This window comes from Fusarium vanettenii (genome assembly GCF_000151355.1).
Source record: "Fusarium vanettenii 77-13-4 chromosome 5 genomic scaffold NECHAsca_12_chr5_2_0, whole genome shotgun sequence".
Taxonomy (NCBI): Eukaryota; Fungi; Ascomycota; class Sordariomycetes; order Hypocreales; family Nectriaceae; genus Fusarium; species Fusarium vanettenii.
In genome coordinates this window covers 825,267-841,285 of record NW_003315872.1, presented here as the reverse complement: position 1 = coordinate 841,285, position 16,019 = coordinate 825,267, and the positions used below count along the sequence as shown (strand labels likewise).

General features: G+C 53.6%; 3 protein-coding genes across 3 annotated transcripts; 1 reads left to right on the top strand and 2 right to left on the bottom strand.

Moving 5' to 3' along the window:
• Positions 1-3,906: 3,906 nt before the first annotated feature.
• Positions 3,907-5,604, bottom strand: NECHADRAFT_39968 (uncharacterized protein; the record flags this gene model as incomplete). The annotated part of the gene is made up of 3 exons (XM_003047957.1): positions 3,907-5,052; positions 5,104-5,263; positions 5,330-5,604. The coding sequence occupies 3 exons, from the start codon at positions 5,602-5,604 to the stop codon at positions 3,907-3,909; spliced, it is 1,581 nt and encodes a 526-aa protein (XP_003048003.1).
• Positions 5,605-8,124: 2,520 nt separating this feature from the next.
• On the top strand, positions 8,125-9,174 carry NECHADRAFT_39776 (uncharacterized protein; the record flags this gene model as incomplete). The annotated part of the gene is made up of 1 exon (XM_003048155.1): positions 8,125-9,174. One exon carries the CDS (start codon positions 8,125-8,127, stop codon positions 9,172-9,174), a length of 1,050 nt encoding a protein of 349 aa, XP_003048201.1.
• A 2,651-nt stretch (positions 9,175-11,825) lies between these two features.
• Positions 11,826-15,172, bottom strand: NECHADRAFT_60833 (uncharacterized protein). Its single transcript, XM_003047956.1, has 4 exons — positions 13,775-15,172; positions 13,288-13,726; positions 12,016-13,235; positions 11,826-11,959 (listed from the first exon to the last, which is right to left on the bottom strand). Exons 1-4 carry the CDS (start codon positions 15,161-15,163, stop codon positions 11,870-11,872), a joined length of 3,138 nt encoding a protein of 1,045 aa, XP_003048002.1. The 5' UTR covers positions 15,164-15,172; the 3' UTR covers positions 11,826-11,869.
• Between the last annotated feature and the right edge of the window lie 847 nt (positions 15,173-16,019).

The window sequence follows — 16,019 nt, the reverse complement described above, 5'->3', positions numbered from 1 at the left end:
GGGAGAGAAAGCCACAATTCGAGCGGTACATAAGGAGGCATCACCACTTTGACGTTGGACGCGTGTTTAGATGCAGGCTGGCAAAACTGTCGGTGACATCCAGGTAGCCACAGATGCTTTTTCTGCTGCATCCCGTGAGTTCTGGACCTTTTGCGTTGATGATGAGGCTGAAAGGGGGTCACTGGAGCGACATCATTGGGTGACTCTCAGCCCATGAGAATTCCGTGACCTAATCATCACCCACGCCCTAGGTGCATAACTTGTAGCAAGGCAACGTAGTATTTGGGGAATTTCAGTTAGTAACCTCTTTGGCTACTGTGGGAAGGTGAGCGATCCGCCAGAGTCATGATCCTGTCGTGATACAGGGACGGGTTCGTTGCTTGAGTGAAGCTATTTGTCATGAATGACGAAGAGAAGGGGTTTGGCGGGGACGAGAAGGACACGAAGAAACGAAAAAGAAGCATTTTGTGGATCCTCACGGGACCTCGAGGGATAAAGAAACTCGAGCTTCCCCATCGAAACAGCACACGGACCGACAAGGACGACGACTACGAGTCTACGACGGTCAATGGTGATCGATCAAAGCGCCCGGGTTCCACTGGTCGAGACCCTATTATCTAACGGAATGCGCCCCCATTTCCCGTCGCGGCGTCGGGGGTGCCGCATGGATAAGTCGGCATCTTTTTTGCAAAGGTCCATCTTTGCCCCTTCGCCCGTTTTGGCCGGCGGGCGCGTCGCTTGTTGGTTGCAGATCTTGGGTTATTTCGCCAAGCTGTCATGACCTTCTGCGCCGCTGGTCTTGGCTGATACTTGGCTTCCGATCTTGGCATCATCTTTGAGTCGAGCCGAAGGAGAATAATACTACGTAGTAGGTCGAGTAGATTCAATGAGAAAAGAACGCCACGGGAGCCCCAAGACCTGTCTCTGATGTTTTTGGTCTGGCGCCATTGAGTCAAGTTTGTGTGATTGTGACCTGCTAACCCTGATCCATCCCATCCCATCCTATCCCCGATCCAAGGGCCCCCAGCTTAAGCTTATTTCAGACTTTTCGAGAGGGAAAAAAAAAAGGGAGGGGGTGTCTTTTTTGTGCATGTTTATGTCATGTATATCATACTGTGCTACATACCCCGTGATTTTACGGCGCACTTTTGTTGTTCGGTGTGTGTCAAGAGTCTTGGGTGTCCCTCCGACTCTCCGTCGCCAAGCTTACGTGGTTCCCGGCAAAGTCGGGATCAGGAGGGGGAAAAAAAAAGACTTGGGGGAACAAGATACAAAGAGTTGGAAAGTGGCCGCACCAGCGAGGCCGTTATATCCGATCCGCCCCCCTTCTCTCCCGACGTCATGGAGATGATGAGGAGAAATGGATCTTGAGGACCGGCTTCTACGGTGAAGGCAGCTTCCAAAGTCGGTCTTCTCCCGGAGATGCGGCTTTCAAAGGACCGATCATTCGGTCCTTGGCACGGAGCAGTAAAAAAAAAAGTTCTTCTCGAAGCCCCATCTCCCTTCGGTGGACTCTTAGTCTGAGGGCATGGACCCGATGAAGATCCAAATCCCCCATCACCAACATCCACTCTTCAAAACACCTCACCTCGCAACAAGCCCACAATCTTATAACACCGAGTTCCATCCGCTGGTAAGAGAAAGCTTGACGGAAATAAAGCGCCGTTTGACAAGGGGTACCCACACACACCTCTCCACACTCAAGAGGGTCCAGCCTCCCCCGGAACGGCTGCGTCGGCACCACGATTTGCGCTCATTGTGCCGCGGGATGATGGCATGCGCCGCAAGATGGTCAGATATGCTTATTGTTGTCTCTTTTTTTTTTGCCCCCCTTCCTTAGCTTATGCCAGGGTTCATCAACTCGTTGCCGTCCAAGCCGTTCAAACCCACGCCATGAAACGGTGGGCTTTCGGTCACGTATCATATCGCTCGGATCTACAGTCCGTATCTGGGCTGCTCCTTGAACCCCGGTTAGAGTAGAAACCATCGTCGAGGTTGAGTGGTGGCTGAGCTTGAGGCTATTAAACGCCGACCACGCCATCGACTTGCCGGTTATCCAGATTCACCTACCATTTCAGGGGGCGCCTCTTATGTTGTCGTATCAAAGGCTTGTATGGCTTGTAAAAGGGATGGATCGTAGATTGCCGTGAACCGAAGGTGAATCTGTCCTCAACAAGTTTCATTCGCTCTTCTATGTCGCATCGTGAAGCATCGTGAGTCTAGGGTAGGTAGGTTTCAACTTTGACGAGTATCAGCCCCTTAATCCGAGGAGGCCTCGTGGAGAATGCTTGACTTTCGGCAAACTGTGCCGGAGGGAGATGAACGGTGTATACTAGCCTAGACATGGAATCTGGTGCTTGTTATCGGCGTGTATTGACTACCGTGACTGAAATTTGGCCATGCGACCCCCTCGAGACCAAATAATCTTATCATAACTCTCCAAGTACTGACACTGTGGAGTTCGTATGTGGGCAGAGTCTACGTTACTATGCTGTCATGAAGTAGTACCTCATCGGCCTCTGTAAAAGATGTTGAGATGTAATGCTCGACCAGAGTTTGTCGTTGAAGCGAGTTGTCATCACGGCTGCCCCTGAACAATCTCATGAGTAGTCGTACCAGTGCCGTTGGCCTCGAGAATGATGGGATATACCGATACCACGCAGGGAATAATGAAAGGTGCTTGCATGAACACGAAACATGCGAGATAACAAGGTCAAATAGTTGGAAGTGAAATATATTCTTAACTATCCGATCGATAAGATGTCATTGTCAACTACAGCCTCCCCCCTTAACATGTGGAAAAACTGCGTCATAGATACACGGAAATTCTGCGAGTAGCATGACTTGGGTCTAGAATATCGATTTGAGAATCAAATAGGCCAAATGGGCTTCGGCATCGACAAGATAGAGCAAAGTTTTGATCTGGTTACTATCTAGAGCATTGAATTTGCCAGTATGCCCCTGAACGTAGCGTCACCAGGCCGGCATGGGCTCCAGTTCTGACCAGTATTTGCTGTATACCGCCATCAATGATGCAGCGCGAGGCGTTCACCCACCTCTAGATCCTGATCGAAGGATACTATAACATTCTTGCTTCCTAATGACGTCTCCTTCGTACACGACATCAAAGAACACACTGATAAACATATAGCACCATTAAAACACGATGCTGTAAAACACCATAAATACTATAACATCAATGCACACAGTGAGTCAGAGAATTTGACTCACGAGAGATAGCCAGTCGACCCCAAAACACAGGGTAAAGTCGAGAGATCTAGTATGTGGTATCTGTCTATCACCTCACCGGCAATGCCAACATACACATAGTCTACATTCTATAATACAAAGCCCCCCAATGTTGCAGGCGCAGGTCGTGGAGTACAAGATGGCTCACCCAGCGATCTCGGTCCCCAGATCTCATTGTCTCGATCTCAGAGATCAGGTCCTCCTCCTCGTCCCCGGAAGATCCGGCAAGTCTCCCCGTCGATCTCGCAAACAAGACGATGCACTCACCCGAGTCAAGCCATAAGTTCCTCCTCACCGCATCGTCGAGAGCTCACATTTGAGGGCTGGGGAACATAGACATGGGCCCATTCCAGTGTCACACAGTATTCGCCGGTGCTGCACTCCCCGTGAGAAAAGAGAGAAGGGATGTTTGTTGTGACCGTTTGTCCCCGGTACACGAGTGTCGCTCGCCTCGATGCGTGCAACGTACCACAGAGCAGAAACACGGGTATCAGATCGCCCAGAGTGCAGTGCTGAACATTGAGCCGAAGGGAGCTCAACTTCCAAGGTAGGCAAGCATTAACGAGGGCGATGCGCCAGACTTCAAGGAATGGGACCACTCTTCAGGGGGGCTGAGTGGGAGAGGCGAGAGGAGAAAGGTCGGGAGCAGCACTGCAATCAGCAGTCACACCGCTCATAGTGACGCGGGAAGGCGACGACATCACGGACGTTGGGTACGCCTGTGAGATAGCTAAGGAGTCGATCGAATCCAAGACCAAAGCCACCGTGAGGGGGACAACCCCAGCGACGCAGGTCTAGGTACCAGGCCAGCTCCTTTCCTTTGGGAGACCGCTTGCTGGGAACCTCGAGACCCAGAGCGCGCATGTTCTCCTCTAGCTGGGGCAGGCGATGCTCACGCATGGAACCTCCAGCTAGCTCGCCAAGGCTGGGAACAAGGAGGTCGAAGCAGTCGACCGTCAGGCCGGCGTCAGGGGAAGATGCGGACTGGCGCATGTAGAATGCCTTGATCTCGCGCGGATACTGGGTGATGAAAATCGGGACGGATGAGTCGGTAGCCTCGTCGTAGCCGATCTTCTCGGCCAGATACTTTTCGTGCTCTGACTGTAGGCCAGCACCCCATGTCGGCTTGTGTTCGAACTGGTCGGCTATGGGCTCGAGGATTTTAATTGCTTCGCTGTAGGTAACCCGAGGCCATTTCTTGGTGGTCAGGAGACCTCTCCAGCGACGATCCAGCTGTTCCTGGTCAACTAGATCGTTGAATGCGAGACGTTCGGCTGGATCCTTAGAGTCGACACGGTTCTGCTCGAGTTCCTTAGCAGCGTTGAGCTCCTTCAGTCCACGTGCAAGGGAGTTCAACATGCGTTGTGCCAAGTCCATAACCTCATCCATATCATCAACGAAGCTCATTTCAGCCTCGAGCATGTAGAACTCGCTGAGATGTCTTGACGTATCACTCTGCTCAGCACGGAACGTTGGGGACAGAGTCCATACGTTCCCAAGTGCCTGGGCGAGAGCCTCGAGATGAAGTTGAGAAGAGACTGTTAGATATTTGGGGTCGCGGAAGAACTCGCCCGGTGAAGAAGCTTTGACAGCAAAGGCCTCGCCAGCGCCCTCACAGTCAGAGGAGGTGATGATGGGCGGGTGTGACTGCTGGAAACGTTCTTGAAAGAAGAACTGCGTGAGGAGAGCGGTGGCATCAGAACGTAATCGTAGCATGGTGGAGTTGAGAGGAGTTCGTGACCTCAGGTGAGATATTGTGCGAAGACTTTCAGGTGTCTGATACTTGTTCTGGATCGGATATGTCTGATGCGCATGAGTGAATATTCCACGTGGACACGGACTGGGTCATCGTACTTGAGGATCAGAATGGCCTAGAACCTCCACCTCTGAGACTTGAAGTTCGGCATTGGCAGGTGTCTTGGGAGCCTCTGAAGATTCTGCATTGTTTTCTGATTCTTCTTTGGTCTCATCAACCCACGTGCCCTTTAGACGGACAGCAGCACCGGGACGCATGCTGGGGAGATGTCAGTCAAGATCTGATACATTGAAGCTAACTGAGAAGAAATCTTGGTTTACATACTCTGTGGCCAAACTCTTGTCAACAACCACTTGAACTGGACGCATAGACGAACCATCGGTGATGTCGATGAAGCGTACACCAGAGCTCTTCCTCACTGATCTCACCCATCCAGAAACTTCAACATCCGGTACACGGGTTGAGGGTCCCCAGGCCTTCAGTTCTGCCACAGTTTTGATGTCCTTCTGGCACTCGCCAGGTACTCGAACCGAGTAGGGTCTTCTCTGGACACATAATCTCGCCGTCCTCGGGACACTGGAAAGGCGAATTGAACGCATTGCGATAGGTCAAGAGCTCGGGATATGCAAACAAGAACTATGTGAGTCTCGGGACTTGTCAGGCCTCAATCCACATCAATCATTGAGCCGCGTCTTTGAAACTCCGGGAAAGACGGGTCATGCGCGGAATGGGCAAAAGGGGTTTAGTCTTCTCTTGTCGGTGAGAAGTGACGTCGTGGAGCTTGGATGCAAGGGATGTTGAGCTCCGAGATGGTCGTGGAGAATTTTTGGATGACCGGCAGATGACCCATCACCAAGCTCCAGGGTAGCTGAGACTTGGATGGAAAAACGAATAAGCCGTTGGGCGTTTCTTAGGCGGTTCCCTTCTGGGTAAAGCGGCGGATTTGAGGTGCGCACCGCATCTGATCCCCGCTGCTGGGAACGCTGGCTGGACTGGGAGGTGACATGCTTACAGTGGCTGCAATAGAGCCCTGTAGCCCTGTAATCTAGTGAGGATTGGGTTCAAGGTTGCCTTGTGTGGGTTGCTCTGCGGGTGGTTTTACAGGCCGATCCCCGATCACAGATCACAGATGACGGCGCCGGCTGGTTGTTAGTGTGCGCAGGTGCACAAGCCGATGCGCCGGGACGGTCCTTCCTTGCTTAAAGCTTACATTACAGGTCCTGCCCTTTGTTCGGAAGATGAGATGAAAGGTTGTAAGGTGCGATGCGATGACATCGGTACCCGCAACCCTACATAGATTGATTCAACTTCAACTCAACTCCACGCAACTCGTTCTCAACAATAACAACAACTGCCCCGTTCACCTCCATCTCACGGACACGCCGACAACGTCCGTCAGCAACTCATCGTCTCTTGTCCGAGACCTTCTCCCCGTCATCACGTACTGCACCCACTCACACGCTCTTCTAACCACGCATCTCACGAGACAAGACACGGAGCGAGACATCCACCCACACCCACACCAAGCGTCCTTCTTTGCAACTAGTCCAAAAGCCAAAAGGCAAACTCACCGATCCTCTCTTCAATTTCCCAACCCCGACATCATTCGGGACGAGGAAAAAGAAAGCCTACACCGCATCCTCCCGCACCGTCTCCCGCCCCGGCTCCGGCTCTGTCTTGAACCGAGCATCGTGACTGGATCCTATGCGGTCTCTCATGTCTCACACATTCTGAGCCGATCGATTGCGCACCTCCTCACCCTTGCCGCCTCTCTCGCATAACATGTGGAATCGCCTAGTTACCGACCTGGTCAAGCCCAGGCGAGCCCGAGTCCCAACTCGGGTAGTCGCTGGGTTGCAACCCTCGAGATTCCATGGCCTCAGCAAACGAGACACGGGTTTTGGTCCCAATGCCCCCGGCTTTCCCACACACACAGTCAGTTTAGCCTCCCGTGTACTCGGACTCGACAAGCTGAGGCTCCTCGTCACGCACGCTTGATGACCCCACCACACACACGCACACGCGCTCTCTTGTCTCTTTCACAGCCGCTCCGCGACCCCGGCTACCATCCGCTTGGACACAAGCTTCGACCAGGCGAGATGAAGGGGTGCCACAGATCTTGATTCGCAACAATGTCCCGGCCAGCTGTGTCTCAGGCCCACCGATGGATATCGCTCTCTCTCGTCGATGGCCCTGGTCGTCCGTCAAACTGCCCAACCAGCATGGCTATTTGCCCCGTCTTGAGATGGCGGCGCCGCCTGTGTTCCCGTGAGATCTCGCAGCTGCTCCACGGTTCCCGACAGCTGACGCTCAGTGTAGCCCACCCTGGTTCCGTCAACTTGGATGCCGGTTCCCCTACAGCCTGTGTGGTGGTGACGATCTGGTACCCCCGGCTGGCGACTGATAGTCCCTAGTCCCTGGGGCCCTCTCCGTGATGGGTCCTGTCCTTGTCCCTGCCGTTGGCTTGCCTTAATTCGTGTGGCCCTGCATTTGTTTTGCCATGCCATGTCTGGGTCTTCTTTGCTGTCTGTACTCTCTGGACGGGCACCGGGCTCGATGTGTACAAGAGTATATGCCTGTCGACAAGCGGCGGGACCATGGGTCATCTAAGCAAGCACCTACGTCTTCCCGTACCCATAAAGTCATGCCGCTTTCTTTCTGGTCCGCCCGTTGTTTGGCTTGCTGCCTCGCCTCTGGCTGAGCCTGTCCTAAACAAGTGGTTCAGATCTTGGACATATTGGGTCACACAGCCCAGCGACCATCCCTCCCCCCTCGCTTGCGCCAGTTGACTTGACCGTGAGTGAGGTATTGCATCTTGTCTGGTGACAGACTCCTCCACCGTGTTGCTTTTTCAGACTCACTGCCCAGTGTGCATATAAGGGTCTCGCCGCCCTTTGCAATGAATCCATGTGCCTACTCTCTCGTCGTCACCCAAGTCACTGCCGTTCACTTCCTACTTGTTCTCCTTGACCTTGGAGCCTTCTTTTCACCTTCCTACCTAGCCTCTTACTCTACTTGTATTATTGACTAGGGAGTATCGACTGTTGCCTTATTCCTCATCAAGACACTGCTTGCTTGCTTTCCTGCCTTACAAGTTGCTGTATACCCTCATCTTTCCAATGGCACCACCGAGATCCAGCCGGGTACGGCCCTCAGAAGTCGCAGCCGATACCAAGAGGAACTTTATCCCACTCGTCAAGAAGAACTATGGCGACATCTTCCCACCCTACTCGTACCTCTACAGGCAGCCTATCGCACAGCTCGCTATCCAGCGTCAGAAGCCAAGTACCCGGCCGCCTACCTTTACTATCGAGGTTGGCGACCCGGTCATGAAGGCATTGACATACGCAGCCATGGATACGCAGGCGAGTGAAGCGGTTGGTGGCCCCAGAGTGCGTATTCCCTTTATCTGCGCCGCCAATGAGCGAAGACCTGGGGGAGATTGGGAGACTGGCTGTGTTGGTTATGAGGAGAAGCTCTGCCGACGAAGTAACCTCTCAGCCACGCTGAACTCGCCATGGCCCAACTCACCCGAACCAAGCAACTACCCCATCCCCTCCCAGGGCGGCATCCTGTCTGACGCCGTCGTGGTCTGCCGTGGTCCTCATGACCGCTACGATCGGTTGGACAGCTGGTTTGACCTGCCCGTTGTGTCGGTACCACCAACGCGATGGCCGAAACTCAAGGACAACGGCACCAAGTACTCGTTTGCGGAGGAACGCGAGATGACTCGCGATAAGCTGCGTGGCGCCCTCCGCATCTGCCTCTACAACGGCTACGACCGCGTGGTGATTGGCGACTTTGGCCTTGGCAATGGCTACCGCAACCCTCCCCAGGAGCTGGCAGAGCTCTGGCGGGATGTGTTCCTCTTCGACCCGGATCTACGTGGGCAGTTTTCCTACGTTGTTTTCGTATTCGAGGATCCCCTCCAGAGCACAGCGCGGCACATCCTAGACGAGATTGCCAAGAAGGAGAATGGCTCCAAGGGCAAGTCTCGGGCTGGATCTTCGAGCTCGTCAGGGTCAAGCAAGAGCCATAACAGCAGCAGCAGCCATGGCAGTTCCCCGACTGATTGCCACATCTTTGAGCACGTCTTCAGCCCCGCAGAGGTTGACCGAGTGCTTCGGCAACCCGATCCGCGATATGGACTCGGCATGATCACAACGTGATCTGGCTCCATGACAGGCAGACCAGGCCAGGCTGTCTGTAGCCTTGAGCAGGGGTCCAAGACAAGACACAGAGCTTCTGCGAGGACTCGAGAGGATTCCCCGAGTTGGAAGGTAGCCAGGAGGGCCCGGCCCCAGAAGGCAACCGGGTTATGGGAGCCCTGGCGGTTATCCATTTTGAGGCCGACCGGACTGACGGGACCCTTGTGCGACGTTTCTTTTTCGACTCTGCTGCAGTTGTCCGCATTCTGGCGGTCAGCCAACGAACAAGGGAGGTTGTTGGGCGCTTAGAGGATGGCAGGCCCGGGGCCCCAGGTATCTGGAGCCGCGAGGGAGCTGATGCAATGCTGATGGAGGATTGTTTGGTTACATGAATGGGGGTGCCGCTGGCGGTTTAGTTGGTCAAGGTTGGGTTGCTGTTGGTTGTCATGAGGCTTACGACATGTTTCTTTTTTCTTTTGTTGGTGTTTTGGGGGGTAACTTTTGGCGTCTTACTGAATGGCAAGCGGCCCTACCAGGCTGCTCTGGTCTGCACTACGACATGATGACTGCTGGGAAGGGTTGGCTGGGCTGGGCTGGACTGGGAAGGGCTGGGTAGGGTATCGGTGTTGGGTGTATCACATTCACATATCTCTAGCTCAAGTATCCAACGAGTTTTGTTCCCTTTACCTCGTGTCACACCCTGGTTCACCGTGTCAAGTCCCACAGACCGGGGGGAAGAAGCTGACGCTGGTGGATCTCATGTACGGATCGCCGGGACTGAACTCGGCCGAGACGACCCCAATTGGGATGAGATTGCCGGTGATATGGCCATGTTGGAGTTGGTTATGGAGGAGTTACTAACAGGCGAGGTAGAAGAGAGGTTGCTAGACGACCAACACAAGCAACCATTGACACTACATCTAGACATGCTGAGGCCTTCTACTCACTACCAACAAACACACTGTCTACCTCTACTCGCTTGACCCACCCATCAGCTCTTGCCGACCAGGGCCAAGACGTGCTAGCCTCGGTCACAACGTGCACATGCGGGTATCCTCATGGCTTGAGGGGAGGGAGGAGGCTCCAGGACGTGGGGATATTATAGCTCAAACCATCCCACCACATCTGCACGCACGCGTTTATGCGCTGGGGGGGGGGGGGGGGGGAGGGATTCTCATTGCCTGCCCTCTCGATGAATCGAACGCTGACCGCCTCCCGAGAGAGAGAGTTTGGGGGTGGTCTGATGGAGAAGAAGTTGCAGGGGGTGTGAGAGCTCAGCTTGACAGGGCCAAGGGAATAGAGAGAAGGCGGAAGTCAAGATATGGATTGTGTTGTGATGTTTGTAGGATGATGGATGCTCATAGGTCATGGAACGAAAAAGGTCAGCTTTCTGACAAGACTATCGACCAACAACCACGACACCCTCATGAGAAAAAGTCTGGACTGCTACTGTACCTAGGTTAGGTACGTGATGTTTCCCCTCCGTTCTTCCCCGGTCACCACTACCAATGCAAGATAACGCATCCCCCCGGGGAGAAAGGAGGGGAGGGGGAAAGATGATGGGGCACACACACACTCTCTCTCACTCACATAAATACAACCACACTACTGCTGTACAAGGCAACCTCCCCAAGGTCGCAGCGCTTCGATCTGGCCCCCTGTTCTATGTTACTTACATACATACTCTTGGATCCTTTCGCGTGTAACCCCAAAAATGTTTGGGCGCGTCTTTAGCCGCGGCTGACCGCATGAGAAAAAGCTACCTCTTACTTACTGTTCTGGAAAAAAAAAGGAGATGGGATGAAATATCAGAGAGTGAAAAAAAAAGAAAAGGAATGCGTTCTTTTAACACGTGTGATATAGAACAAACCCCGGTTTTCTCATACCTAGTTTCAACGCCAAGAAGCGAGATTTATACCAACTTGATCTTAACACTCATGCTATAAGACTCTCTTCATTTCTACCTCTTGAAGAATCTCCCCACCGCTAGGAGCAACATGTCCAGCATCGATCGTCTGTCCCCCCCTCTTCTTCTTCTCGCCCCCATCCCATAGCAAGGTTGTACAAATCTCGATTGCACTACCCTGACACGGCAGGTTGCATCCGCGCCGTCTCCCGTCCTGCCACGGACACTGTTAGGATGGCGGCGTAAAGACGGTGAGAGGGAAACAAAAGTGAGGAAAATATAGAGAGGAACAGTTAGAGCCGGGAGAGTGATGAAGGCTGGGTATTGTTTCAGGCGTGGTCATGCCGACAGGCGAGGTGCAGATGGACAAAAGATGCTCTGACCGCCTGGGAACATTGAAACAGACTGAAGACTGGGGACGGAAATAGTGCAGAGATCGACTCTTGTGGCCACTGGCCCGTGTTTGCTGCCGTGGATAGTCAGTCATGCCAGAGGCCACACGGATAGACACAGACACGGGTGGCACCATGACGAGTCATGGGCAACGAAACGAACGAGAACCAGGGGGGGGGGGAAGAGGCATTTTCTCGCCAAAACAGACATTGGCAGGGTCTTTTCAGATATCCATGGATGGGATGGACAAGTCGTCGTCTCTTTGTTGTTCGCTAACCAAGACTCTGCTCTGTTTCGCCCCTCTTCCCCTGACTTTTGTGTGGTTTTCGTCTGTCGCTGTTGCATCCCATGACACCAGAATACACAACCGCTGCTCTCAGTATCAAATTCTATTACACTACACGTAAGCTTTTTCAACTACCAGTAAGCTGGTCTCAGTCCTGCAAAGTTGGACAAGGCTGCTGCATTCGAGTGCTCATCACCCTCCTTCTTGCGCTGTCCGCTCAACTATGCATCTCGTCAGTATTCACTCAGCTTGATCAATTGGATGCGCCATGACTAACCTCGAGCTGCACGCCCTTGTGAATGTGCACCAGCCAGTCCACGTAGCTCTGTGCCTCGTTGTTCCGATCCTCCACAAGCATACGAGCAAAGTCAAACTCGGCTCCATCGATGCCCTGTCGCGCCAGCTGGATCGTCAAGCCCTTGGAACCACGCATCGTGCGGAGGAACTCGATGATGTTGCGCACCTGCGCGTTCAGATGTGTCTCGAGCACTGGAAGAGCCGACGTGTACGGGTCAAGGCTCTTGAGGGAATCCTTGTCCTCGCCAAAGAGATCAGCGATCAAGTTCGGCGAGGTTTGTGCGTGAAGCCAGAGGAGGCACTGCTGGCCGTTATCAACCAGGTAAACACCACCAGGCTCGACGCGTGAGAAGGATGTGCGGATCGAAGGTGGCACCTTCAGATGGCCCGTCTCAGGGTCGGCAAAACCCTCTTCAGGCTGAAGGTTGTGGACGGGGATCATGCGGGGATAGAGGTACAGGCTCAGCTCCAGAGCACCCATTGACTGGAGCATCCGGAGTTCGTGTACTCTGCGGTCAGAGTTCTCAACGCCGCCCTTGAGGGCACGGCACTTGAGGAGACCGAGCAGGTACATACAAAACTCCTTCAATCGCTCCGGCATGACAAGCTGGCCAGGCGGGTGCTGCTGTGCCGCATGCTTCCTGTAGCAGGCAAGAACATCAATCGCCTTCTCACCCAGCCAGTGTCGGATATCCTTAAGGTTGCTGGAAGTCGTCGCCAACTTGGTACCAGCCTCCTTGGCCAGCACCGAGATGACGGCGTCTTGGTCCACAAACTTGAGGCACTCACGGATGCCTTGCTCGCGCGCACCAGATTCCTTAGAAGTTTCCGTCACGCTGGCAATGACATTGGAGCACCGCACACGACGCTGGCCTGAGGCAGTGGTGTAGAGGAGAGCTGACTGGAAGTGGGCATCCAGCTTGGCATCCAGCTTGCCGTCGTAGCTGAACGTGACACCCATCGCCTTGTCTGCGTCGATGACACCAATCTCGAGATCCGCGCCAAATGTGTGCTGAATAAAGTTGCCATGATAGGCAGAGACCTGGAGTCCATTGGAGCAACGGACCTTCATAAGAGCTTGGAAACCAGTCTCTCGTGTCACTGCATGAGCAATCTCGAGAGACAATTTCCGGCTGTCTCGTGCGGCGATGAAATTAGGATAGTAGAATGTTTCGCCGCCAGTCGTAGAAGCAACATGGCCTAGAAATCAAGTCAGTTCTTTTTGTTCAATATTCCAAACAAGCTGGCTTACCAATTGTAGCAATGTCGAGGTAACCGCCTGAAGGAGCAGCGAGGAAGAAGTCGGCACCAACGCCTGCGGCTGCCATCTTCTCGGCCACCTTCTTCCACGCTGGGTGCTCCGTCGTATAGAGCTTCTTGTCGATCTCGCCGCCTGGATGGTTGCCGTTGTCTCGCATAAAGAGTCGTCCGGGACCCCAAGTTGGCAGGGCAGAGCACGAGGCCACCACCTTACCTCCCGTCTTCTCGAGGGCAGCGAGCGCCGAGTTGAGGGCAGCAAGGAGAGCAGGCTCGGGATTCTTGACGACTGAGAACATATCCGGCAAGCGTGTCAAGAGAGAACTGATGACATCCTTGGACTCATATGGATCAACAAAGAGGCCCTCGCTCAGAGGTACAAAGGGGTCTTCGAGATCAGGCATGATCATCATCTGAGCTTGGTCCAAGGCGGGCTGGCTGATGTTAGTACAGCTACCTCGGCATAGTATCGATTCACTCACGTTGACGTTGTAGAAATGGATATCCTTGTCGTATGTTACAAAGCCAACCTTGGCTCCCTCAGGTATCCTCCGCTTTGCCTCTCCGTTCTCATCCTTCTCCTGATCCTCGCCACCGTACAGGGCAACGAGAATTCCTTCACAGAAGGCCTCTACATAGCCCTTATTATAGGCCTCTTGGGTCACGTCGATCAAGAACAGCCATCGCAGGCCGACTGGCTCCCGCGTCCAGTACTCCTTGGGCACCACAAACTCCACCGTTCCTCGGTGAAGCTCGGGTCGGGTATCTCGATCGACTCGCACGCCTTGAGGGCTGGTCGCGCAGAAGTACTCTGGCGGAGTATCGTTGGGATACGAGCAAAGGTTGCACACAAACTTGTTTCCACCCGAACGGAACATCATGAAGGGGTTCATATAAGCTCGGCATCGTCTGCATCGTGGAGGACCGGCTTCGCCAAAGTCGAGAATTGGAATGTCAGTTTCTCCAGCCTGAAGGGGAGCCAGCGGCTGAAGAAGCATTCCGAGCGAGAGGCCTGTGGCTTGAAGGGCTTCGGAGGTCGCAGGGATGTTGTTGAGTGTAAGTCGGGTGTATTTCGGAGAAGAGTTGCCCTGGTCGTAGGCGACGAACGAGACAGTTGCAGGTGGGGGAACATGTCGTTCGAAGGTCGGGTAGACGTTCTTCAGATAATGTTGTTGGATAACATCTCGTGAAGCCGGCACGCTGGGCATGTCGTCGGGGGAGACCTTGGGCCCGCTGGTCGAGACAGATGCGGTATCAACGAAGCCCTCGCCAGCATTGGGAGAGATCGCTGGAACAGCAGGGCTGAAAGCAGGATTCGGAGGTGCCCCGTATAGGTTTGGGCTCATCATCTGAGGTGTGCTCATGGGGCTTGCACCAGGTCCGAAGCTAGGGGCGCCTGGGACGTTGTTGTCGAGGAACTGCGAAGCCGAAGTTCCCTGCGCAGGCATGCCATTGAAGGCTTGCGAGGAACCTGTAGCCTCAACAGTATGGTATGCATGTCGGTCCTTCTTCTTTCTTCGTGCTGTGTGGTGTCCATCTCCCAAGTTCATTCCTCCCAGTTGCGCGGCCAGCGTAGCATCTTGAGACGGGGGAGCTTGACCTGGTGGAGGAGGTCCTTGAGACTGAGGAGGACCGTAACCGTATCCAGGAGCTGGGGCAGGCGATCCAGTCATCGGGGGAGGAGCTTGTTGACCTCCATAGTATGGCGGCACTCCGCCATAACCTGGCTGCGGTGTCGCTTGTTGCTGGTAAGGAGACGGGGCGACAGGCGGCTGGAATTGTTGGGCAGTGGGTTGCGAGGTTCGATTAGGGTCGTTTGGGTCGATGACCTCGCCCTGACCAAGGGCGTGGTACTGAGCATAGTCGGCCATGGTGACGATATAGTGTCGAGGTGGAATCGGAGAGAGGATCGAGGACGTCTAGCTGTCTATCGGACGAGCATGCGCCCAGTAAAGGAGACGTGGGGCAACAACGGCGGACGGCACGAGCTCCGTGAATGAGCAGAAAGGGAAAATCCGAGAAGTATTAGATGCAAAAAAGGGCAAACATGATCCCGTGTTCGCTTCGAAGCTGGCGGAATTCGATCGCCGAAGAAATCAAGAGTAGAAACGAAGTGTAGCTGGTGATGATCTCCTGCCTCGCTGGCCTTTTCTGGCGTTGGTGTCGGTGTCCTTACGACCTTCTAGGAACGATCGTGTTCCGGGTCCCGCATTACTCTGATTGGCAAAGCGTTAGGTGTCAACAGGCGATAAGCACTGTACTGTCGACTGTGTTCTATCGGTGTGGTCATGTGATTGTTCACATGCGTCGCTAAAATGGACAACAGGTTTCAGGTTCGCCGTTCCAGATGAGATTGATCGCCCTGACGGTTGTTAGCGAGGACGAATAGATCATTACATGGGTAGACAAGCGATAATAAAGCTTATCTTTATCGTTTACGTATCAGGAAATTCGCATCTTTGGTGCCTTGCTGACCCTGGTAGACAGTCATCCATCCTTATGTCAGCGAACAGTCTACCTACCTACCTATGTAGAAGGTGAATCTGTATGCATCCCTCTTTTACACATGATTGAAGTATAGATGAAGTAGACGATACAGCTTCACGTGTTATGTTATCGCAGGGAAGGAGAGAGAATCTCGGAACCTAACCAATATGAGAGGGGCACTGGTGTCTTGCTTCTCTCTTGATGCCACGACAGGAATGCCACTGAATCAGCTGCACCTAC